The following is a 27988-nucleotide window of genomic DNA, read 5'->3' as shown; positions in this document are numbered from 1 at the left end:
ATTTTTAGTCAACAGCCCTGGCTGGATTTTTCTTCCATCAGTTAGAATCATAGAATCATTTAGGTTGGAAAAGACTCTTAAGATCATTGAGTCCAACCATAATTTCTCAAGTCTGTCTTTGAACCAGTGTAAATTGTTAGTATTTACAAAGTCCAGGGATAAGAAGTCCAACGACTTCCCTGAATGTTATATGAAAAGTAGATTTTTGTTCGTTTTGGATCTGCCATTTGTTCACTTGATGTTGTATAGTTCCCCTGTGGGAACTCTATGTCATTCACCACTGCGCAAACGCCAGTCATGTCAACAGTCACTGTTTTGTTTTTACACTAAAGAATATTAAGCTATTAAAGTCATTCTTCAAAAGGAAACTATGCCATACTTTGGGTAACCCATCTCACTGGCTCTTACCTCTTGCAGTTCTACTATATCATTCTTTAAACAGTAGAATGAGGATTCAACATATCATTCAAGGCATGGACATCCCACACCTTTACAGAATAGCAGTGATGATATTTTCTGTTTTGTTCTTTATGTAAACTTTCCACTGGTTCCTCTTGTTTGTTGTAAGGGGGTTGTTTGCATTATTATAATATCATATGGATACCTTTTCATAGGATTATCCACTGTTGCACTAACCTAACTTTCCTGAATAATAATAGACAATTCAGAGCCCATCATATTTCCTCATCAATTATCAATTTCACCTGCTGTTTTCCCTCCCACCCACTCCACATCATGAGATTTCTCAGGAAATTTTTCACTGTCTTTGTCTTCACTACCCTGGTGTCCTGGTTTTGGCTGGGATAGAGTTAATTTTCTTCCTAGTAGCTGGTACAGTGCTGTGATTTGGATTTAGGATGAGAATAACGTTGATAACACACTGATGTTTTAGGTGTCGCTAAGTAATGCTTATACTAGGCAAGGACTTGTCAGCTTCCCATGCTCTGCCGGGCACACAAGAAGCTGGGAGGGGGCACAGCCAGGACAGCTGACCCCAGCTGACCAAAGGGCTATTCCATACCATATGGCGTCATGCTCAGTATATGAACTGGGGGAGCTGGCCGGGGGGCAGCAATCGCTGCTCGGGGACGGGCTGGGCATCGGCTGGCAGGTTGCAAGCGGTTGCGTCACTTGTTTTTCCTGGGTTTTGTTTATCTCTCTTTTTTTGTTGTTTTCCTTTTCATTACAATTTTATTATTATTATTTTAATTTTATTTTATTTCAATCATTAAACTGTTCTTATCTCAACCCATGAGTTTTCTTACTTTTGTCCTCGATTCTCTCCCCCATCCCACCAGAGAGGGGGAGGGTGAGCGAGCGGCTGTGTGGTGCTTGGTTGCCAACTGGGGTTAAACCACGACACCTGGACAACATTTGGCATACAGAAAACAATCACCTCAGTACATATGTGTTTTCCCAGCTCATTTAAAAAAACCCACCAAAATTAAGTTTGCCCCATGAATGGAACAACAAAGTGCAGGAGGCAGCTGTGATACACTCAATAAACCAGACAAATTCAGCTCTTGTATGTAACAATGTACGTATACCTTACACATCATGGTAGCTGCTTCCCTCTGCATACACCATAGGCTACTAATAGATACACTTATCTGTTTCCTGATAGGTAGAATCTAGCCTTAAGGACTCTGCCAGTTTCCAAAAACCAAGCAGTTTATAGAAGAGACAGAAGAATTGCCTGGACAAGACAGACATACATAAACTTATTACAAGTTCATGCTGTGCGCTATTAGAGAGAAAGCATTAGACACAATGATTCAAAAGAGATAACATTTTAGAGTAAATAAATGTAGACAATACTTTCTACATGTACCAGAAGGTTATTTATGATGTGAAAAAAACACTGCAATATATTCTAGCTAAGCTACAAATATTGAGTCATGTGGTGAGTGACCTAGTTTCCTTTTCATTTTCAGTGTATTTTTAGTTATTCCCTGTTGATTTATGTTTTCATTAAAACCTCAGGGATATGTCCTTTTGAAGTCTGCTGGAGACTGAATGGACATATGATGCTTTGTGAAGAGTACCTAGGCATTTTTCCCCAATGTTCTTTCTGTCTTAAAGTCATACTTCTAATAGGAGCTCAATTGAAAAGCAAATAAGCATCATTTGTTTACCTCTTTATCTTATCTTTCCTTCACAGGAATTTAAATGCAAATGTGAAATAGAATGAACACCAACAAACGCATCAACTGGGAGAGCAGTCTAATGGCTACAATCAACAAAGGAAAGGAGGAGACTACTGTGCTCTCTGCTTACTGCCACAGCATTCTGCAGTTGGCAATACTAGCAGTGTTCTGCATATCTTATTTTTGCAACTGAATTTATATAGAATTATTTGAAAATCATCCCAGTGTTTACACAGAAGTGGTGTAATTAATTTCCATAGCCTTGTGGAACGGCATATAACATTTTATGTAGACAACTAAGGAGATTATATTGATTTGAAATAGAAAAGACACCCCACCTAAGAAAAAAAGCCCTCCGAGTGCCTCCAGTTGTGCAGAAGATGCATTAGAATGGTTTCATTTTTCGAGAATTCTGAGCTTAATTCACAATAACTGGAAACTTCTCATTGTTCTCAAAACAGAAATGTAACGTCAGTGAAGTGAGGTCCACTTGTCAATTTTTTTTTTAGTATCAAAAGGGACCATAAAACTTCAAAATTTATGTAGGGAGTCCAAAAGTTCAGAGCAATTAGTAGCCAAATTTTTTGTTTTGCCCCTTCTCTACCACTGAATGAAGTTACAACATTAGATTTTGTATAATAAACAAGCACAAAATATTGCATAATGACCTAGCTTCAAATGAAGGCTCAATTATAGTAATGATCTTGATAATTATATTGGGACAGTCTAGGTTTCCCTACAGCTCTCTCTTTTTCAAATTTAAAGAGAGTTATGTGCACGATGACAGCTCTGTGTGCTCATAAGACTATTCTTGCTTTATCCTGCCTACTTTCGCATGCTCCACAAATTCAGTTTTAAGCTGCCATTTTCAAGTATTTTGTCAATCACAGTTTATCAAATGCATTCTGCTAAGGCAGCTGTCAGGCCAAGATTCAGCAATGACAAGCTGTCTTAGCTCCTGTTCATTCTATCCTTAAGTCACCAACTCTTATTTTTATCTCTGAGGAGGAGAAATACTCTGGCTAGAAAAGGCTCTAAACAGGCAGTTGAGTCACTATGTTGGCAAGGTTCCTGATCAACAGAACTAGGAGTACCAATAAATTCTCAGCAGCCCATTTATGCCTACTTTTTCCTTATCATAAGTGCTATTCTGAAAATACTACTGGCACTCTGCACGTAGAAGTGATTGAGTAAAAAGATACAGTGCAGGTTGTCAATTTATCCTGAAATAGCCTCTAGTGGATAGATAAAAGCCATCTAAACCATAGCAGAAGACAGTGCTATTACACAGAATCACCAAATTCCCCACAAAACATTCCAGACAAAATTCTGGCCTCTGTTACACACACACACACACACACACACACACAGATGACAGCATTCATCACTATTTGCGTATACAGTGAAAGATCAGTGCATACTGAAGTATTTTCTTATAAATCCTAGCAATTAAGAACTTCATGGCATCTTCCTCTGTATAAATGTTGTAAATCATATTTCATAAAGGCTAAAACTGGGATTATGCCAAACTTGCCTTTTAGCATTAATTGTGTTATCGACTATATTACCTAAAAGAATGGTCACTTACAATGACAAATCATGACTGGGGAAAAAAGTATAAATCTGATTCTCCCCCAGTTATTATCATGGAAATGCCATAAGCATAAGACAGTACACAGACAGCTTATCTCCAAATATTTTAGTTGATCAAAATGAGTGCCATTTGATCCTATACACGGTCTGTTGTGGGATGAAGGAATGAGTTTGAAAAGTAGTTCCAGTGTTAATCTAAATCAAATCCTTCTGCTTTAAAGGGAACAGAATGAAGAAAGTTTCAGTCTTCATGAAAGAGGAAGCAAGAAAAAGGCAAAGTAGTGACTTGAATTTTAGAAGTGCTGAATATTTCCTGCACCAGTTGAGGTTAACAGAAAATAGTATTTGAAACAGGCTGGCATTTGAAAATAAACTGTATATGAACTTATGGCAAAATTTTCAATTGTTGTCCATCTTTTAAGTGTCCATCATTGTCCATTCATGCCATATAAAAAGGAACGAAGCAATAAATGGGCCAGAGTAGTCTCAAAACTAAGAGAAAAATCATTAGGATATGAACAGAAGACATCAAACTACCTTACAAAAATGCCTCATTGCCAACCCTAGCATGAGAGAAGGTTAGAAACAGAGCTAGAGGCGAGAGTAAGGGCGCAGGAAGAAGTCAGAGATAGGATCACAGCACGCAAACACATCAATACGCAGCTTGGGAATGGCTGGCCTGATGTTGTTTCATAGCACTGTAGATTGGTTTTGTGACACATCAAACTGAAATCAGAAGTACACAATGGACTGTTCCATCTTAGCAACACTCCCCAACTCCCTCTTAGGGCAGCTATTTTTGTATTATGATTCTTAAGGTCCCAGATAAAGGAAACCATAAAGCAAATGAGAGAATTCAAGTTTCATTTATACCCTATATCCTCGACTAGCTTGGATAAAAACATTGGAACAGGTAAGCAGGGGCTTTTTGCTTATTTTAAAAGGAATCTCTTCCACGTATTAAATGATGCACTTCACTTAATACATACCTGTATTAAGAATTTGGGTATCTGTGAACATAATGTAGATGATGTTCAGAGTTTATAATGTAACAGGTTATTCCCAGAACTGTGAAAGTCTGAGGGCAAAATGATGGTGGCTGACCTTACTGAAAGACTAAGATGATCAGTACAATCAAATAGGACCAACCCTTGTCAGTACCTCTGATCAACTCACAGAAACTGTTAATATTTCAGTTATACTGACTAGCAGGACCTGTAGAACATGAAGGACATTGAAATAAAAGCACCAACAAAAAAATCAAGAACATGTAAATAACAAGTTTTATGTTTTTCAGCTTTACAGAGAAGAACCAGATGTTTCTAAGTAGTTTTCTCACTTTTGTTAGCTTAGTAGTAACATTATTTTGTGTGTGTGTATACAAAAGTGTTTTTCCACTGCTAAATGTCTGCTAAAGGCAGAAGGACATATATTCATGTACTGGTTATTTCATGGAACTGTCTCTTCCTCTGTCACTGAGGGTACTGTCTACTCTAAATGGTTCTCATTCATTAGTTTTTGCAGAAACTCAGCATTGCCTTTATCATCTCTGACATATTATACATAAAAATCCTTAGTTCATTCTTTGATAGTTTTATTTTTTACAGATTCACAAGTCTATTTTCAACACGTCTTGTTTTCAATACTAAGCCAAAGTTACCTTTCTTCTTTTCATTGTTCTAACAGTTTTTGTCTGACGTACTTACTTAGAAAATATGACTGTGCATGTGGTCCAAATTAATTATCCTATCAGTGTCCATATCAGAGCAATTTATAGGAAGAGGCAAAGTTGGTAAGATATCAGGAGACACACAATCAGACTTCATTAACCCAGAAGAAAACCTGTTCCCAGGCATCTACTGGTAAGGGGCAAGACTGGAAAGATTACAAACACAGACTTAAAACAGATTAAATAAATATGTAGTCACTATTTCTGATAACAATACTTCGAAAGTTAACAATGATATTGGACAAACAGCTCTGCTGGATTTCTTACTGTAGCTCAAGCAGCACAAAAACATAACTACAGTCAAATAGCTTTCTGAGAGCGTAGGAAAAAATCCATCTCTGTGCCTCAAATTCTCTTTTTTAGGACACCTAGATCAGCTGTAGCTTGGGTGCCAGAGGAAATAGTTCATGGAAAAAATGTGACCAGAATGCTACTTCAATTCTGCAATCTACTGCAATGGCTTTGGGGGCTCAGGAGCAGTAGGGTGTAAAAACAGCTGAGCTGAATGAGCTGTAAGAGGTCCTTTGGGGGGGGGGGGGGGGGGAGGGGGTTTGGTATGGTTTTTTTTTGTCTCTGATGTTTTGCATCAGGAATAGCTCAGCCAAAACAGAGAACCTATTTCTATAAAACTAAACATTCTTATGAATCTATTTAAGATTCAAACTATTTCCTTAGAGTAAGTACCGTTATAAGTATGAAACTGAGGGCACATAATGTTACTCTGGCTTGACACCCCTGTTCATCCCCACAACAGAAGACAGCTAAATCTGTCTCAAACTAGTGGTAGAATGGGTGCTCCCAAGTTAGCTAGTCTGCCTAGGAGGACAAGGAAGAAGAAGGCCAATTAGATCTTGAAGTACACAAGGCAGAGTATGGAGAAAGTAGTAAGGTCCAGTATTCCACAGAAAGAACTTCTGCCTCTCCGGTAGCCTGGGTAGGCACTGAACAGACAGACGAAGTCCCGGTATTTAAAACTAACACAGCAGCAAAGCTATGCCAATACGAACAAAAAATTTAACTGTCAAGAAGTCATCCGAGTGATGGTGTGACTCTGCCTCTTTCAAGTGAACTCAGCCAGTCACCTAAACCGAAAAGATTTCACCTTTTACCACTCATGACTCACTAAGACCTTGGTATCAATGTGAGACTCACTAAAGTAACCATTATATGTTCTATATCTAACTCAGTGTTGTGTGTGCTAGAGTTGCCATTCTGGACACCTACAAAAGAGTGAAAGAGCAAGAGAAGCATTTTTTGATACCTCCTAGCTAAAGCCCTTCCCCCTCTCAACAATCTTCCATTATAACATGTATAGCAGTCCATAAAAGAAAACCAGGATTTACATCTTTGCTCTATTACATTACAAATGGAAAAAATGGTCTGAGATAAGCAAGATTAAATTCAGTTAAAACAAATTCTAGATTAAAGAGTGGGGCAGAAGAGATCTAATGTTCAGCTACGTAAAGGAAAGTAATTAGTCTGATGTGTACTGCAGGAACAGATGAAGGTATAAAGGTAAAGCCACAAATTGAACACGAAGTAACATTGCAAGGAAGGTACTGTTGGATGTATCAGTAAAAGTTTGTATGTAACACCCAAAAGTAAAAAGGTTTCAGCTGAAGAATGTATATCAAATTTGAAGTTTAATGATGTAGATAATTTAGAAGATATGGAAGAAAATAACTTGAAGATTAAGAAGTTTATAAAACAAGACTTGTAAAAGGGTTGCTTAGTCTGGAGAAGCCAACTATAGGTTAGAAAAAAAAGTTGTATCAGTGATCAGTCACTCAACATGCCCATTAACAGTAGAAGAAATAACGACTTAAATTTTAGCAAGACAGATTGATATTGAATGCTCCAAAATATCTTCTAACCAGGAGGTTATTAACAAATGAAACAGATTACCACGAAACGTGTAGAGCCCGCGTCACTGAATGCTTCCAAGAACAGGTCAGGGAAATATCCAAGGGATAGCACCCTTGGATGGAGGATGATTGGTCTAAAAAAAATTTTTAAAAAAAAAGCAAAAACCCAAATACACACAGGGATGACCTTAGGTGTAAATGGAAACCTAAGTGCCAAGTTTTTCTACTTATTGAGCAAGTTCTTGCTCAGTATAGTGACCCTCGAAACTTTTTATCACCTGACTTTTGTTTGTCCACTGCACAAGGAATTTAAGCACTTTACTCAAGGTTGTAAATCCTACTTCAGAAACAAGGAATATTAGAAACAGCACTCAGTACAGCATGTGTATACAAGTTCTTTTGTCTGAGTCAGCGTGTCCCTTCCAACTCTGTTTCTAGGACTGAATGTAAAAAACAGTTTTGTTTTTTGTTTTAAAGTGCAACAGTTCAATTCTTTAGCCATCACAGTCACTGACAGAAGCTCAGCAAATCCTTCAAAGACAGATCCTGTTCCTTGTTCTTTTTCACTCTCTATACACACCAAATTAATTTAGATGTTCATACAAAAACTGTACCTCATGTTCACAGCTAGTCTTCCTGGTGAAAAACTGCTAAAAAAGAAACTACATAGGTAGTTTCTGCCTATTCATTGCACCCTCCATGCTGGCATATGAAGGAGCAATAAACTCAAAAACCTGCAGGAAAAGTTGGAGTAAGAGTCACCATACCTGAAAAGACAGCTAAGTAGGTGAGAAAACAAATATGCAACATCATTGGTTACAATTCTGTTAGATCTAGGAAAAAAACAACTCAAAAGCTCCAAGAACCAAGAATCAGAGAGGGCTGTCCTGAAGAAATATGTTCAGATTGTAACAGGTGTAGCTGAACATTTTACTCCTCTAAGACAAATAAACTTAACATCTCACACATCTTTTCAGATAAAGGATTAGATACCGTCCAAACACTAAGACTCTATTTAGAATGAGGCAGGGGAGGGGGTTGGCCCCATATATAGGCCGTATGTTCTCTCCTTGGCACTCCTGCGTGGCACTCTCGGTACAAGCTTCTACCTTCTTCTCGTGCTGGGCACAAATACTGAACACATCACCATTTTTCAGTGGATCCAAAGAGTGCATTAGGATGGAAAGCATGCTTCATGTATAAAATACTACATGGAACTTCTAGTTTGCCAGCTAATGTAAAAATATACCAAGAGATAAATTTAAGAACATAATAAAAAGAACTTTCACATGCCAGTAAGTATTTTTTTTTAGATTTTCTTTTTAGTACTAGCCATTGGACCAATTTATATCAGCCTGAAAAAAGGAACAGTTGCTTTAAAAAATAATTTTCTTCTTTCAATGTATGTAATATCTCCCGAATAAGAGAAGATGACACAATATCTCCCCTCAGAAACAGGCATACTAAAATGTATTTTCTAGACAGTGCAGGAAAATGAACAGGGGATTAACATGCACAGTATGACAGAAATTTTTATATAATTGTCAGGAAAGCAGAATGAAGAGATGCAGTAACAGGACTCTTCCAAAGAGAGATGTTACTTAAGCACTGCCAGCAAGATGACCATTGGTTCCCATTTAGTTTTGCAGGAAAGACAAGAGAAAGGTAATACAAATGTATCCCAGACCTCTTAGAAGGCTACATGGAGATACAAGAACACAGGCAGAAGAAGACAATTCAAGTGAGCGAATGGGTCATTAGAAACCCATTTTCTAAACAGTGGACAACCTGTGCCTCAGCCTGGTAGTAATCCCCCAATTGCCATTTCTTAATTTCTTTTATCACAATACCTCTGATGTGGCTAGCTAGGGACTGAGTGGTCATTAAACTCGGATGTTAAATATTTCACCAGTCATCCATGGCCCATGAGCTGTACAACGAGTTGGGCTATTGTGTGGCGCATTAAAGGTGTTAAATCATCTGGGAGTAAAGGCATATATTAGAAAATATGGTTTAAACCCAAACCTCTACTATACGCAATGACGTTTATCATTCATAAAGTCTATGCAGCTGCTGACCACGTTCCAACACAGAGAAACCTACAGTTGTAAAACCAGCACTCTTCTGAACTAGGTAGTGAACAGAGTTTGGCAATTATGACAAAGCAGAACCTCTGCTTTACAGAGGATGTTGCAAATGCACTAATTCACCTCTGGACATAAGAATTTTACAAAGTAGCGTAGCATGATGTAATTCATACATTCATTGATGAAGCAACCAATGGCACTCAGGCATTTTGACTAGTCGTTCACAACTGAAAGGCCTTTTTTGTCTTAGCTTTTTTTAGAATTAGTCTTATTATTTCATTACAAGCATTTGCAACTATTTAAGTTTCCACATACCAAATCCTATTTTTCAGTAATGACAGACCCTGATAATCATCTGGTACATAGAGACCATTAGGAAAATCACACCTATAACAACAGTACTTCACAAAAGGTACAACTACTATGTGGAACATTTTAGTTCTGAAAGGTGCAAGTAAGCAATATCGCAGCTGAAGTAGCCTTTTCAAAACCAAATATGTCAAAGTTTATCTTTATGACCTTTCCTTTTACAAGCTGACACTGACAAAACCCTTTTAAGCTGTTACTTACTGGTCAACATCTCCAGCATGCATTAAAAAAAATTATGGGTAGGATCTTGTTGACCGAACTTAGACATTTAGATCATGGCCAAATTCTTGACAGTGAAGCCAAACCTCCTATTCCCTACTGTCAGTGGAGAGAAATAAGCACTCCAGAGACATGTTCAGAGGGAGATCTTGTCTACCTAACTTAAATGAGTGAAATCAAGACAGAATCGTCTTCCTCTGGCAAGTATCCAAAAGCATCCACCACTCTCTACTGACTCTATAAGGAAATCAAGTGCTTTAGTTGCAAAATTGCTTCATTAAGCACAAGCTAGGCACAGAATTATGTGGACTAAACCTGTGCCTTGGACACTTTGTTCTTTTAATCCCCAGGACAGAGTGTAAAAACAACCTTGCTAAAAAAATGTTCTTGCATGACTGGGTAATATAAATTGATATAGCAGACAAGGAAAAATGTTAAATTTAAAATGTCACTAAGCATGAACAACCCTTGGCTGCATTAAGGTATGAGTTGTTCAGCCCAGGCAACGATACACTATGAAAAGAACTCAGGGCCTGTGATTAAGCCTACATCTCCACTATGTCAGAAAGTTCTAGAGAGCCCCTTCTACTACTTTTCACCAAATTCCTGTTGCTTTGTTCCTGGATTCTGAATGTCCAAGGAAGTCCACTCATTGCACAGGTATTCAGATTCCATAACACCTCACAAGTTTGAGGTAAGATGTGTATAAAGGGCCACAAAATTTTAAATTCATACCTGAAAATCATACCTAATGACTCTCTAAATGGAGAAGTGGAACGTTCTTGATATTGAAGTAACACATTGACTTTTTGAGGAAATGTGACAACTTATACATGGGATTTGCCATATATCCCACCACAGAGAGAATATACTGAGCGAACACTTGCTACAATTCCAGTGGATAAATAATAGTAACTAACAGTAACTAACAGAACATTCACATGTTAGACTACTTATGTATATGTACAGATTCAATGCAGTATTATATATTATCTCATCAGTTCTATTTATTTAGACAATTTATTTAGACTGCCCAATTTTATGTCAAGGTATGCACGGGAAGTTTTTTAATATAATTTTTGAGGATTTAAGTTGTGGATTTTCCCAGAACATCTATCATGTTCCATGAGTCTTCACCTAAAAATATGAGATTAAAGGATCTAAGTGGGAAATCCAGGACGGTAACTACATTGCATATAGCAAATACAATATGTAAGTATTGCCGCAGTCTCCCTTACATGAAATGAAGGTACAAAGGAAGATTATATCAACAGAACTATGAAATACTGAGGTAATTTACCTTCAAATATTAGAAGTAGTAAATTTTCTGCTCATTTCCAGCTTTCTAGGAATCATCTTAATACTAAATATGTTAACATATCCGTACTCGTTAATGCATTTTTATACTACAATGTTCTTCACAGGACCTTGTGGTTAATAAACATTATGTATATTATGTTTATTTGGTTTTAAACGTTAATTATCTTGGCTTTTAGAAAAATAAAGAAAATGTTCTTATTGAATGTCACTTAGTCTAAAAATTATGCAAGTGAGGAATAGTAAATTACTGTTGTTATAAACTTTCCTTGTTTTCTTTTTGTTCATCTAAAACAGCTAGATATATAAAAAGCAGGGTGATTAAAAAGGGTATATAGGACTGGTTATTCACATGTACCTGCCAGAGCTGCATAATCAAGATGGGTAAGATCTGTCCTACAGCAGAAGCATTTCTCCTTTTTACAATCACCTTTATAATTTAACTAGCCTGAAGATTCTGTTGAACTGCAAGAACTAAAGATAAAGATGATTTTAATGTTACTGTAAATCAGTTAATTTCTAGTTCTAATTTTCATCACCAAACAATTACATCTACAACCCTCCTTGTGTTCCCTCCTCCCAAATTCTAATTTGTGCTATCTGCATACACAAAACAAAAGATGAGAGAGCACTGTATCTATAGCTATGGCAGCATACCTTTCACTGACAGTGACATACTTTACTATTTGCAGAGTAAAAAAATTGTTTTTCTACGTTAGGATTATTCGTCTCCCACATCTCCACAATGCTACCTTAGAATTGGGCTGTAAAACAAAATAAATTCACCTGTTATCACATCATTAAATGTAGTAAGCATTTTTTTATATCCCATTTTTTCGTCAGTAATTCTCCTATATAGGCCCAAACCCCTACAAAACCAATCATTTATACTTTTTTTTCCCTTTGTGGTTTTTTTGTGTCAGACCATCATCTTCTTCAATTAAATGTAGATCTGGACTCTGAAAACAGCTACTTAAGGTCTTGCCAGTGGGAAATGACAAGTTATCAACTCCCCAACTATAGTAAAGGTCTGTAGGAATTTTAATTCTCCAGCAAGTTAATACTTAATTTATCTTGCTTTGCTTATTTTACCACCAGAAGGGTTTTTTCCCCACTGTTGAGAGCACCTTCTTCTTTAATGATATCAATACTATCTAACAATCTATGCGATGTTCACTCTTCCATAGATCTAATGTTTAATTGCTTTAGCACGTCCCTGACCTTACTATTTTGGGGAACAGAAATACAGCAAGAAAGGACAAACTGAGGTGATCGGGTAAATGAGTTTCCCAAATCATTAACACCATGAAGAGCAAGGATTCAGTGCGTTACTTCAGCTTCATAGGATATAATTACATGTTTTGATTAGCAGATATATTTTCCCAGCCTCAGGTGTCAACAAGGGTTCAAGTGTATAACATGTATAAATGGGTGCTAATTTTACTAGTCATGAAAATGTGTTTCGCTAATTACATTTATATCCTCTTAGCCAATTTTCATTCGATATTGCTTCTCTGTAGTACATCTTCCTGTTTATTTCCTTACAATGACATTTGAGCTCTTCCAAATGACACAGTGATTCTAAAATTCAGTAGGCATGACAAACTACTTCCCCACTGAACATCTGTCGTAGTCATGAAAAAGTAACAAGATTTACAGAAGTCTATACAATTTTGTGGTCATTTCTGTACCTCTGTGAATTGTACCCCATTTAGAATGTTATCATCTGGGATTAAAATCTTATGGCAAAACTGGTGCTCTTCTTTCACCCAGGTGATTGCTAGGAGTGTAAGAATTTCTGATTGTTGACACCAAAAAATAAGGGAGCAAGCCTGTTTTAAGAGAGTGAAGCCCTTTTCCCTGCCCTGCAGTTTCCTGACAAAGTCCTTCATGTTTTGCTAACAGAAATGAGATGAGGATTGACAAGTGAAAGAATGTCTTTTCAGTCAACTAGCCATAGAATGGTTTGAGTTGGAAGGGACCTTTAAAGATTGTCTACTTCCATGCCCTAATCAAAACCATTATGGAAAATATTTAAGGCTTTGGATAGGAACTTGGGATAAAACTATTAACCACAAGCTGCTGGAAATTGGAATGCCTAAGTAAAAGCATGCTTCTACAATTCAGACTGCAGAACAAGAGAACACCAATGACCCGAAAGGTTTCTAACAGTGATATTGTTGTCTATACATCATGATCTCTTGGAGTATTTTTCCAAGATCAATGCGATGCATGAATGGCATATAGACTAGACAGCGTGCTCTTCTCTGCACCATCAGTGTTACTCAATGTTATGTAGGAAATGGAGTGGTATGAAATGAGTCCACTACCTCTTCTGCTGCTTATGCCTCTCAGTATACTGACAAATTCATCGTGATGCTGAATTGCTGCTACCTACAGGCACACACAACAGCACAAGGAAAGCACTATTATAATGAAAATCTTACTCTCTAAGCATCTTTGTTATATATTTAAACTTGAGGCAAATCCTTAAAAAGAAAAGTTATGAAACTTAACTTTTTAGCATGAGTTTAACCTTCTCAAAGTAGTGCTAAGGTCTCTTACCTACCTCATATACTTAAATGGTTAATATGAAGCCATAATTTACTAGAGAACATTAGCCAATTTTAGCAAACAGCTAAAGACCTCAACAGTTCAGGCCTGCAGCTTACAGTGTGGCCTCATGCAGTGTTGGCACGGTTGAGGCAAAACTTTAGAGCATGTAAGAAAGAACAATAGGCCAAGAACAGAAAATTCTACATTATGCCTTAAGGAGTTGCATGAAGGCATGTGATAAAATACTGGTTTAATCTACTCAGAGTCTGCTTTTGCCACTGATACTTCAAGACCCTTACTAATTATTATAAACATGACTAACTCAAAAAAATAATTAAGGGGAAAATCACATGGAAATTACTAACATATTCAGACTGTGTTAAGTTATTGCAGAAGAGTGCTAGCATAGGCACTGGATTTATAAGGTTGCACGTGGATTGATATACCATAATTACTAACAACTGGCAGACTTTAAAAACGATATTAAGAACTTAATGCAAAAACTTTCATAGTGAATAGATTTTAAAAAAACCCTAACCATGCTGCCAAAAATTAGTATAGGTGATTTGCATTTCCCTTGTAAATATTCTGAAAGATTATTTACAGAATAAATACTACATATTCTTCTGATAAGACCTGATGACAATTTATGCTTATTCACTACATAACAAAAACACTGCCTCAAAGCCTAACTGGCACTCAGCAAGTACTTGAGCACTGTTGAGAATATTTTTAAAGAATACAGTGCCAATACCCTCAAAAAAAAGGTAAAGAAAGATTAAAACTTTCAACTTGTAGTAGGTACAGTATGACAGATAACTGAGCCATGCAACACCTCACCGAAGCTGCAGGCAATGCTTATTACAAAATGTAAGCTTTAAAAAATAGTAAGTAGACATCTGTAAAATATGACCTTAAAACTACTATCATAGGACTGGGCACAGCAGACCAAGTGTGATTTTTTTTTTTTTTTTTTTACTTCTGCTCCTTTGCATGAGTTATATTGTGTGTCTTCAGAATTATCTAACTGGATGGAAAGACACAATTGAAGTAATCAGATTTATGAGGAGAGGCTTCTTTTCTTTTGTTTTATTCTAAAGGCTGCAGATAGCTTTGCCTTTGTTTTAATATTTTAAATTTGAAAAATGGAAGCAATAAGGACATAAATTCAAAGATAATGTATGCATGTTCATTTTAACGGAGTCATCAGTACTATTTAGTTACCAACAGACAAAATCTCTTCTTTCATTTGGCCTTGCTAAAGGTTTTAAGCATAAGCAGCCTCATTTCAGCGAATGAGAATACTCACACACGAAGATAAGTGCATGTTTAAGTGTTTTAATCACAAGGGGATTAAATGCGCATGTTCTGCACTTAGCTAAAAAAAAATTAAAAAATACAATTTTCTGGGGTTCATTTCTTTCCATTAAAGTAATTCTTACTATATACGATAGTTTTTAGCAAGTACAAACAAAAGCACTGTGGATAGCACAGTATTTCACGTATGAGAGGAATGTTTAAAGATTAAATTTTCAGGGTTTTAATTGTATATATGTCAAGTCAAGTCAGCTGCCATAACAAAACATTCATGCTGTGTGTTATGAACTCTAATTATTGGAACCCCTTTTCAACCTTGACAACTTATATATTACTTTGTTACTTTATTATTATATTACTTTCTGGATTTCTTTGGGATTTTTTATGCTATTTCTGTTAATAACATTAACATAATAACAATAATACAATTTTTTATTGTAAAACAATAACATAAAATCCTGTTTATTCCTGATCATTAGCAAAGTAAAGCACAACATGAGCCAGAAACCGTAAGGGAAGGAAAAAGCCCCTTAAGTATAAGGAGGGGGGAAAGGAGCACAGTTGTGCTAAAACTGGATGAATGGTTAAACACCGATTTTACTTTTATCTTCAAAAAGGCAATACATTATGATTAAAACTTACAATTAAAATAAAAATTGTGTACAATAATTTTTTTTTAAAAAAACAATGAATTAAAGAACATTTTGGTATCACAGACATATTCATGTCACGAGTAACAAAAGTGGAGCCTACAGCTTTCAATGAAATACTTGACAAAAAAAAAAAAAAAAAAAAGAAATCTCTAACCGATTAGTGATCATCTCAGAACACTCAGAGAGGACGAAGCATCCCAGAGGAACAGAAAGCAGTATCTGCCTTTACGAAGTGAGGGGTAGGGAAGGAAAAGGAAATTAATAGACCTGTCGGCTTAACTCTGATATCAAATGACATGGAACCAATTGCTAAACATGAATTTTGTGAAGATAAGAAATGAAGATAAGGACCAGTCAACATAGATTTGTTACGAGTGAATTAAGAAACAATTCAAATTTGTTTCTTTAGCTAAAAGGGATGTGGTACTCTTGAAAAGGATTTCAACGCAGTGTACCAGATGATATGTTTTATAGCAATTTAATCTTCACCCTGAAAGACAATAAAAAGATGCCTGGCCCAAGGCAGGACTAACAAGTCATTCCTGAAAGATACTGTAGAGTGTTTCTATCCTTAAAGACTACAAACTTTAGAGCTTGTTATCCTAAGAGACTGTGGTATGTAGATTTTTTTTTTAATATTTTTTTCAAAATTGACAATAAGTCTTTCAGAAATCACCCACTAAACCAACAAGTAAACATCTGACCCAACTCAAAGAAAGGGAATAAAATCCAAGTCTACATTTCAATCATGCATACCACAAGCATACACTACATTTAAAAATACTCTATGAATATTATATTATGATATAAATATTATTTATGACAGTTCCTACAGTGGAGATTCTCAAGTGAAAAGAAGAAAAAAGCATTTCAGAAAAACATGAAGAAAAATAAGACTTGCTAGAGAAGCCATAGAAGGAAACCAATCCCCACTCCCCTGCGTCTCTCCAACTTATTTTGAAGTGACAGGGAAAAAGATGACGTGCCACATTTTTTAAATTGTTACTGAACAGACCAAGTGGAATGCATCCTTCAAAAAGCCATAGACAGCAACCATTTCAGGAATATGCTAAAAAAGTTTCCCTCCACATCTGTAAGTACACTCAGAGAACAGGATTTTTTATTTTGTATTATACTATTTGTCACAGATCTGGGGAGTCCTTGTTGTGATGGTAAAATAATAACTTTGGCCTGGATGGGAAATCCCAGGAACTGAACCAGCAGGTGCGGAATGGAACTGAGACACTCTGACGTTTCACATGCATTACCTTCTCTGTTTTCTCAGGTAGCGATGAAGGGATTGCCTGAAAAATAAGCCAATTCTTAACATACAAATAAGCAATACTACGCAGTTATTACAAGCCACGTTATCCCAAAGCCTAGTCTAGGCTTTAAACCCTCAGTGGTGTTTACCATATACTGTAACTAACTTGGCTCTTTGTTAACATCTTGTGGACACACAAAAACATGTCAGTCTCCATTCACAGTTTAGCACTGTGCAAATAATGCTGTCTGATTTCAGAACACACACAAAAAAATTAGGTACTTGGTTACACTTATTTTTCACCTACAGAAGCCTAATTTGGAGAGCTATTTTCAAAGATAACGACACTTTCTCTGAAGAATGAGAATCCCATTTCTTAATTGCACTGAAAAGACTGCTAGCAGATGGAAAGCACCTTTCTCCGACTGTGCTATACACTCAGTCTGCACATTAGAAGCTTGCGTAACTCCTGCTATAAAACATCCTAGCCACTATTTATTTGCTTAATTCACAAATTAAAATTTTCAAGTAAAATATAAAGACACCATTACCTTGCTCAACCTAAGCACACTTCTGATATACTTTCAGGCTATTATTAGTTCATCTAGTTATTCAGAACCAACAAGACATAAAAAGTGAATTTCTAGGCTAGCACAGCATGCCTTTGGGTAGCATTATATAGCCTGGGAAGTGAAATAATCATCATAAAAATACATGGCCTGCCGTGCAGATGTTACTTTAACAAAATGAACTCTGTATTTAAAAATCAGAAAAAAACCCTATTTTTTTAATACTCAAAACCAGTATTTGAGTATACTTGCAATGACATCACTACCACAGCTTTAATAGCCCTCAAATCTCAAATATATTTTAATGATAAATTAGCTTATCAGCCATTTCTGTTCTCCTACCGTGAAAATCGTTGCCAGCTTTTGTCACTGTATTTTTAGGGCTTCTGTCAGGGGAAACGTTATTTACAAACACCTATGTACTATTGAGCATGCCTAAAGTAAAACGAAAAGGCCCCAAAAATCCAAAAAACCCAATCAAACAAAAAAACCTCTTTAACTCTTACATATCTAATACATATAGTGACTATCTGGGGTGTACATCTTTGAAAGGCAAAGAACCTCAAGCTTATTTTCTCCTTTTCAAAGAGAAAGAAAAACTATTGAGAGAAATAAAATTAACAGAAATTATACTATCCCATTTTCATATACCTTTATTTCACAGCAGCGTTATAAATAACATAGAACTGTCTTTACTGTTGTTAGTAGTATTTACACAGCAAGCGTACCGCAGAAGAACAAATATTTTCCATAATTAATTCACAGTGTTACATGTGGTTTGTTGCTTAGCTATTGATGAAAACATTTAATTTAATAAAATTCAGCCTTTTCCTCTGTATTCCCTCTCCACATTCTATTGCCACTAATTACAGCACCTTCTCTCTCTCTTTCACACACACACACACACACACACAGGGAAAGCTGCCAAGCAACTCCCTCCGGAGCCAATGTCATGGCTACTTTTCAGATTACTAGGAGGGAATACGTAAACTGCACTGCCAACTACTCTCTCCATAGGGATTAAGTGTGTCATTTCAGAATCCGTAGTCTCAGATGAGTCCATCTGAAGTCCTCTTGCTGCACCCTGATACCTCAGTCAAGTCACCCCTGCTGGCAGCTAGTCACCTTATACTCTGCTGTTGACAAAGTTGAACTATGAATCCTTATGTTTAAATTGGGCACCGAAATATTTGAGTACCAAAGCTCCTCATTCATAACCAAAGTATTATCTAATTAATATTTAAATTAGATAGTGCAGTTTTCAACAAGAGTTCAGAAAAACTGAATTTTGATATGATTACAGATAGATGTTTGTTAACCCAATGAAATATGCTGCATCTGCAAAATCTTCTATCACCCTGTTTTGTTAATGCTCATTTAGAGACACACTTGTGCTGAACTATTTCATTCATTATTCCTTATTTCTCATTAGATTATCAAATGTCAAACAAAACCAAAGCCAAACAAACCCCTCACTTTCACATTTTAAACATCTGTCATTTCTTGAAATGTAAATTTGTGAAATTAAAAAAAGAAAAAAAAAAAGAGACAGACATTTATTGTAAGTTGTCTTTGGTCATAGTTTTCTCACCCAGATACAAATGACTCCTTTAACTCAACCGGGATGCCTCAGTTAGAATGACATTTGCTGTTACAGGTAAAGCAGGAGCAATGTCTTTTGTTGGTCAGTTCCATACACAGAGCAATCTCCAGAGAAGGTATTTGCAGCAGAAAGGCCTGCAGTGAGCTTTGCAAAAATAGAGTATCTTCCTTTATTAAAGAAAATGTTTCGTTTAGTGAGATTTCAAAGGCAATATCACGGAAAGTGAAAAAATCCCAGTCATGACTCCGCATTAACAGTAAAGCCACGTTGTAATTGCATCACTACTTTCACAAATGAAGTTACTCTCATGGTACCTGTCCCTTTATATATGCCTTACAGTTCTACCAAAAAGCTCAGGCATCAGCTGTCTCAATCTTGAACGGCCTTCTGTTTGGCATTGCTCATGAAGAGTAACCTCAATTCGCATGCCCCATTTCCAGGCTCTTCCATTACCCCATATTGCACACCAGTACCTTTCCACTACAACCACACTCTGCCAAATCCAAGAAGCAGCTAAGACAGATTGCCCACTAGGAATTATTTTGAAACATTGGCAAAGAGCATAGACTTCCACAATGATATCTAACTTCATGGAATGCAACATTCTTATCTGCTGACATAAAAGTAAGTTTGTCATTTAATTCAGTGCAAAGATGACTTCACCCACCGGATTCCTGCTGTCATTGTACAGACTCAGAAAGCTCTGTAACTAAGGACTACTACTGCTGTGTATCCGTAGCAGAGAGGAATATTATAGATATCTTTTTTCTTCCACATATACTTACAACACAATCAGGAAAAGAACTAATAGAGAGTAAGGAACAGATGGGAAGAGAAACGAGCAGAGAGGTAATTCTGCATCCTTAACAGAATATTACCCTATTGAGCTAACAATCACATTTTATTTCCTTATTGTTTTCAGAAAAATAAATTTAGATTTAGCAATCTTAGACCCCATTGCAGGATAAATATAAACTACACAGACTAAAGACAAATACAGGCTCTTTCGTGACAGGCATATGTGTGTAATTTCACTAGAATAAAAGTAATTGCAAAAAAACCCCCCACCACAACAGCAAAAAGCCTATCTGATCAGAAAGGAGGAGGAAATAGGGTTTCTTCATTATGCAGAAAGATATTCTTTTCACCAAAGAGTTATCGTAAATTTAGTAACAGACAGCCTATCAAATTACCATTCCTATCTTAATTATAAGATTACAATTCTCTCTTTTTTGGAATTATTGCTTGAAATTTGTTTCAGAATATTTTGCATAGTATCTCTGATTTTTTCAGTAGAAATTCAGTAAGGACAAATGTTAAGGATACAACAGCTGGCAATATCTCATCACAGCAGTGTACATCTTATCAAATTTCCAAAAGTCCATCAAATTCACATCAGAGGAATGATGAGCAAAATAATAAATTTGAATATTTAAGAAATCAGTATTAAAATGAAATTTAATTTCACCTTGTCCACAATATTATCTTTTATCTTGTGGGGAAAAGAAAAATTCCATACGATCTCATTAAAAAAAAACATAACAAAGATACTGGCAAGTTAGCAGCAGTTTCAAAATACAAACAGAGATAAATAAAAGACAAAACAATCATCAACAAAAGTGATGATTCCCAACTCAAGCTCTTCTCCAGCTGTTCAAATGTGTACATATAGAGAATAAAATAACTGAAAGGCTGTTCTTCCTTCCTTGGGGAACTGCTGTCTTTCCCATCACTGCAAACACCACTTTAAGCAATTGTCATGTCTGAAGATTTCTTTGCCTCTCCCCTACCTTTTTTTTAACAAAATGTACTATAAAGCTTGAACTAGAACAGTATAAAATAGAGCAAAATTGTCACTGAATCTTAAATTTATTGACAAAATTCCTTTATACACATACATTTTAAAATACATATAAATAAAGCATTTATCTTTTTTACCCCCTTGAAGTAATATCTTACTATTATCTAACCAGGTAGGTCAATCTGTACAAGAGAAAGAAAGCATTATCAACTTCCTTAACTCACCATTTTCATAAAGTATAAACTTATACTGTTGTAAGAAATGGCAAACTAATATAATGTAACTAAGAACAAGTATGTAAATAGTTTAGAGAACATACTTGTTGGTTGGAATATCTCATGAATTTTCTCTATCAGCTTTAATAGTCCTTTATGGAATATTTTGAACACAGCATGAAATTCTGTACATAAGCAAGCAGTATTTTTCATCAAAACCTAAAGAGGAGTTGAACTCATACAGAGACCTTTGTTTCACTATTTTCAGGCAGCCTATTACAAAAAGAGAAGTACACTAGCAAGGTAAAGCACAAGTGAATTTTCCAAACTAAATAATGAGACCTCCAAGAAAGGGACCTTCCTCTCAAGGAAACATGAAAGGTATGTACAAACAGAAGTGTGCAAAGTTTTATGATTCTGCTAAGGTTTGTTCAAAACATAGTATATTGAAAAAAGGGCTTGTGCTCTACAAAGTATCAATTTTAAGCAGTGAACTCTGACACATTCAGTATCTTCCTGTCTCCTTGAAATTTTCATATAAATAGAAAAGTCTGAAAAAGCAAACCCATGTATGGATTTAGCGTAAGGAAGATCAGCTAAGGCCTAATTCTCCAGTTTTGACATTTGAATGAACATAGTCTCTCACATTTTAGCACACTATCGCTGGTTGTGCCAGAGATAGAATTTTAATCAAAGAACACATTTATCCATATAAACCATGTGCAAATGGATGATCCTATTTGCATTCTATGAAGAGTATGCAAATACATAAAGCACATGCATAACTGAGATGAAGTATGTAAACTACGATATCCATAAACTACATATAAAGAAAATTCTCTGAAATAAATAATCCATAACCAGATGAAGTACAGCTTCATTAACACAAAGGTTTGTACCTGAAAAGATTCCTCCCATTACTGTAGCACAAAGGTTCTAAGTATGTCACTATTTTACATAGCATTCTGTTTTACCGTTTTCATACGGCTCTACTCCTATTCTGCCATACGAATACCTGACATTAACAAAATTCAAAGTGTAGACTATTATTGTGTTTCCTTGCTGCACTAGTGAACTTACTTTAAAAGCCTTTGAAATGGTCTATTGACCACACCCCTCCCTTATTAACTTCTGAGACATAATGATGCTATAATCTATAAACCTCAGGCCTTCTTTAACAGTCCACAGAACAATCATTAAGTTAGCCATTCCTCATATATCCCTGTAATTGCATTCCAATATGCAGCGGAATGCAGTAAAAATATTGTTAAAGGAGCTCACTGCTGAAGATTAGAGTTAGTTGGAAAACCCAGCTGTCACAGTTCATTATTTTCAACAGATTCCATGACAGCTTGCCAGAACTTGCCTTACAAATTGTTCCATGCTGCCTTAAGAGAGAAAAACTCCAGAAAATGCTTACAGGTTTCAAACTGCACCTTACCATCCTAAGGCACCAGCTGATCTGAGAACCTGACAGACTGCTCAGGGTTCATGCTGAGTAGTCATGAAACTGTTGGGAATTTCATTTCTTACCCAAACTGGTGTGTTTTGGGCCAAGAAATGTTACGGAAATTTCCATTTTCCAGAAAGTTTAAAAACAACCTGACTTTCACTTTGTTTTGGAAGAAGATCAAATTCAAAGAGCTAACTGCAGATTTTGATTAGCTTATTGTACATTGTATGTCGTATGTTCTTGGTTGTATGCAAATTCCAATAATAAATGACATTTAGAGACATTCTTTATCAAGCTTGGCGAGCTAAACATGGCCTATGTTTGTTAATGTAAACACAGACCCAACTGATTGCATCTACTCAGAAGAAAAAAAAAAAAAAAGAGAATGGCAGAGCAATAAAGCCATGATAATGGAAGGAACATTTATCTTCTCAAGCCACTGTTTTATCAATACAAAAGCACAGAAATCTACATTTTCATGCATACCAGGATATAATAAAGTGAGAAATACATAGTTTCTAGACACTCTTTCACTTAATTTCATAGGTTCAAAATAATCTTAAGTAATCACTTTTCACCAGTAAGATCTAATTTTAACGGGATCTTTCTAGTACAACAAACACACAAAAATGCTGCTTGGACGTTTTGGTACAGAATTTCTACCACACATTTGCAGATGTAAGAGAGGCTTAGAACTCTATGTTTCAATGGAATCTCAGTAACTAAAACCAGAGTTAGTGTTACATTTTGAAACACACTGCAATTACCTTTTAAAGAAAAGATTTGATTCTAGTAATCTATTCTTAATTTAATTAAGACAGTGAAAATAAACATGCTAATACTTCCCAAAGCAGGAAGATTATAAGGAAATAAAGCAATGATGTGACCAGGTAACACACCTGACACATTTACTAATAATCCAGGAGGTGTTTTGGTTTTATTTAAATAGAGATCCCAAAGAAGAATGCCCACATTTCAAACTTACCTCCCCATTGTTTCAACTTGGTAGCAAATGCTGCACTGCATCAAATGCTCTAAATATAATTTAAATTACTGGAGGAAGAGTGAGAGATCTCCCAGTTTATTGTGCAATGTAAGAACTGGATAATTTCTATTTAGCAGAAGAGAAGTTTAAACTCAAAACAGAGAGCATACACACCAATCAATTACGTGTGAATATTCATTCAAAGATGTCAGTCAGCTGGACCAATGTGTATGATGACTGCTGCATATTGAGCTTCTAATCCACAATACTAAGTCAAAAGTATCTCCAGGAGACCCACAGAAATACTAATGTCTTTCCCACTTCAGATGAATTTCCTTGTCTCTTTCCTGACGAATGTGAGTTTAACCATCCACAAAAAGAAAACTAATATCTAAGAAAGTTTCCCATATAAGAACCTATGTGCAACTGAAAAATCAAATGCAGCTTTCCCCCAGGCTAACTTTCTGTTAGCATCTACAGTGTTCGGAAAAAGGCTTTGTTGTTTAAATTGGTAATAATTAGGGTAGGACAACTGTGAGGTGAAACTTGTGAAAAAAAAAAAAAAACAGATCACAAAAACTCCACATGGGCAAATAAATTAACAATTGATGGCTTTTGAGATTTCTTAGTTGCAATATTATTTTATTCATTCACTGTGAGGTATTCTCTATCACATATTTTGCATTCTTTTTCAAGTCAAGATGAAAGATTTGAAACCTGAAATAGAAATTCTTCTACAGAAAAAGCTGTGTTGAAAACAAATTGGCATTACCAAAAATATAAAGTCCTGATTCCACACCCCCCACACCCCAGTTCAAATGCAAACACATTTGAACTTAAATGACTCACTCTTTCTGGAATAATCATTTGGAAGTTGATTAAATCTATCATCCACTGAATACTGACTAACGAGTGAGTGAAAAGCAGAATAATTCTGTTTCTAATAAGCTCTTAGGAATGGCAGTTTTACAATATAGAAGTCATACCAGAGTTCTGCTGTTTCTTTATGGGATAGTCCTACTCTCTTCAATAAGGATAAAATCAGTTGGTCTGTACAGGAACCACTATTTACAGTGATTTAGTTTACTACAAAATGATGATCTTTCTGTAGAATTCCTAAATTATGACACAGAAATCTTCAGGGGCTTTATGCTTTATGAATTATAGTGAATAGTAAAACCAAATAAAAGCAAACCACAGACACATCAACCACCACAGAAAATTGTTCTACTTTATATGATAGAAGAAATTTTCAGTAAATAGTCTCCTAGTCTTCTACTTCTTAGACTAGGAGCTATGCGTATGACCAAGATATGAAGAAATTACTATACTGCTCATCTGGTTTAAAGGTATTCATAAGCTTCCTTATGGATTATGCACATTCTTACAGTCAAGACACAGAGAATCCTTCTGAAAAGTCAATCATTGTTCATCGATGCTCCTGCTGTCTTACAGACAGAAATGGCTGTACTAACTCTCTCAATCTGCCTCTGAAGTTTGATGTATCCACTATACTGGATGGGATTCAGGTTTACATGCATTTATTTTTGCTAGGGTTTATTCCACCTATGTTGAAGAAGGATAACTTAGTTTTTGAAGAAGACTAAAGGTGAAAAATGAAGCAGCAGAGGCCCATATCTGAAGTTGAATTATGTAAATAAGTGTTCAAAACATCTTTCTTGACAAAATTAAACAAGCACTATAAGTTAAGGTAGGCCTATTTTCCAATGAAATAAATCAGTTCCATATTTACATCATCTATTATTATAAAGAAATCTGCCTTTTATGATAAAGTTTCTAACTTTCCAGTGGTTGGATGCGCATACACAACCCTCAAGAAAGATGGGTGAAAGATGCAAGAAGAAGTAGTTATGACTGAAAATATCAATCCATATGCAACTCTTCAATTACTTATATTTTTGGATGAATTCCTACTCTATAGTTTTTCCATTAGCATAAAAAACCCCACAAACCACCTGAATTGGGCATTTCAAATAATTTTTACAGTATGCATTTCGATTCCCTACTGCATTATGCATTCTATAGAATACAGACTCTCAAATATGCTTCAGGTAGCCAAAGCACTCAAGAAACTTTTCAATCATCCATACCCAAAGTTCTCCCTGTTTAATTATCCCATTGCACTCCGCAAAAACAGAAAGTGTTTTCTCGAAGTACTGGTCAAGGCATTTTGCAAATTTGCTGGCTCCTGCAAGTCACAACGTAGCAAGCTTTATCCATTAGTATGACAGGTAGTGCTCTTACTAACAACTGCTTTTTACTCCCTCTGACAAATGTGCTCTGTGCCACGGCTGACGTTTGTGTAGTAATCAGGACTGATGGATAGGGACGCCAGTGCTGCCGAAAGTGCCCCCCATTTTAATGTGAGCGATTTGTCAAATGTGCTGCTATCGCACTGCTGTCAGGCACAGCCAGGAAAGCACTCTGTCATCTTTCCACCAACCAAGGTCACTCTGGCAGGGGCAGGAGAACTCTCCAATGAAATTTTCATCTTTACTGCCTATGTGAATGGCCTGGTCTTCATGCCATTTAGTTTATTTTTGAGCAGTCCTTAAAAGTTCTTGCAAAATGTCCTTGTTACCAAATACTAAATTAAAATATAAAAATAAAAGCACATTGAAGCAAAAGTTGCACAGCCACAATACCACAAATTTGGAGATTCAGAAATGCAGACTTACTGTAAATCCCTGCTTCTCAGGTTCTCACAAGACAGACTTAATTTAAGAATTATTTAACAATCCAAGGACTTTTGCCACCACAACACCTTAAAATACATAGACAACACAGTATGGAACAATGATTAAAAGATCAAAGTCACAAATCTACAAAATATGCCTGTGTATCATGAAATTTGGAGTAAACTGGAGTCTGCAAAAACAAAAGATACAGAAATACAGAGAAAAGTAGAACCTTTACTCTCTACCACATAAAACGTAGAGAATGGGTAACTGTTTCTGCACTAATTGTCATCTAGGAGCATATTACGAGCTTTTTTTTTTGCAGTATAGCAGCCTCCAATTCTTAAGCATGCTTTTTTTAAAAATAATTTTTTCCATTTGTTTGTGCCAACACTCAAAAATATAAACACACCAATGGGATTTAGATGCTTCTGCATTTTACAAAACAAGTTACCTATATCTTCAGTTGCTTATATAAAAACCCAGTCTTCAGCAACTAAGGAATTTAAAGAACTTAGTTGGTGACCTTAATGCAAAAGGTGAGAGAAAAGTTATACTAAAGGCATTTTTGAAGTAACAGCTTACTGAAAAAAATAAAAGTCTTTTACAGATCAACCCAGAATGCAATAGGTAAGTAATATCATTCCTATAATTTAAAGAAACATAATACGAGTTTGTCCATGAGGCAGAATACAAATTAGCACACACACACTTGCCTACAACTCCATCCTAAATATTGAGTATTTACTGACAAAAACCAAAGCCTGTAAGAAAATATCATTCAAGGCAAAAAGCCTTAAGATCCATAGGCAGAGAGTAGCTGTAATAACAGAAAATGAGATAAATCAAACCAACACTAATCTTTTGCCTGCTACAAAAACCTGCATGGTGTGGGCAGCCCTGCGCAAAGTCAGTCTCAGAGTTACATCCACCCCAATCCTGTTGGCAATTATTTTTGTTTTCAACGATTGCAAAGATGAAACAAAGAGAGTCTAGTTCACAAACACTGATGCTACATCCTTTTTTGCTATGCATTCCTCCAGAGCCACAGATGAACTGACAACAGCTTAGAAAACCTCTACTACTGCAAAGTCACTCTCAGTGGTACTACTTACATCCTAAACGGCGAGCACTGCTGAGTTGTTTGATAAAACCTTCACATACTGTAAATGCGTTATCTCTAACTTGATTGGACATTCATTCTATGACTGTAAAGCAAATACACATTCACTGTTTTAGTGACCACAGAAAAACTACTCTCTCCCTTCTTCTATGGCATATCATCACTTCACATCAAAAGAGACTCGAGGATTAAGAAAAAGGGATGTCGGAAAGTCAGGAAACCAAAGAAGATAGATACTGTTTATAATTTTATTTAGAAATTGATCTAGGCCTAGAATGGCTGTCTCATATATAACATGTTAAAAACCCACCAGAACATTTGACTAGTGTCTCTTTAAAGGTCTCCTGCTTTTCTTCTGACCATTTCTTTAATAAAAATTTGGATCAGGTGGTGATTTCAACTTGCTGTGAAAAATGTTAACATG

At 36.0% G+C, this 27988-nt stretch overlaps 1 protein-coding gene across 7 annotated transcripts in view; it reads right to left on the bottom strand.

Annotated features, from left to right (window-relative positions):
- The window catches only part of TENM2 (teneurin transmembrane protein 2), a 547147-nt gene that overhangs the window by 330354 nt on the left and 188805 nt on the right, over window positions 1-27988 (bottom strand). For 4 of the 7 annotated variants that reach the window (XM_075509420.1, XM_075509421.1, XM_075509422.1 and 1 more), the window contains one exon: window positions 7447-7468. The exons of the other annotated variants lie outside the window; for them this stretch is intronic. In XM_075509420.1, the coding sequence (XP_075365535.1) occupies window positions 7447-7468 (22 nt within the window). The remainder of the gene's footprint in view (window positions 1-7446; window positions 7469-27988) is intronic. 7 annotated transcript variants of the gene reach the window in all.

The sequence above is a fragment of the Mycteria americana genome, chromosome 8 (assembly GCF_035582795.1).
Source record: "Mycteria americana isolate JAX WOST 10 ecotype Jacksonville Zoo and Gardens chromosome 8, USCA_MyAme_1.0, whole genome shotgun sequence".
In the NCBI taxonomy this organism is placed as follows: domain Eukaryota; kingdom Metazoa; phylum Chordata; class Aves; order Ciconiiformes; family Ciconiidae; genus Mycteria; species Mycteria americana.
Note: the sequence above shows the minus strand (reverse complement) of the source record. Positions and strands in the feature narration are given on the sequence as shown.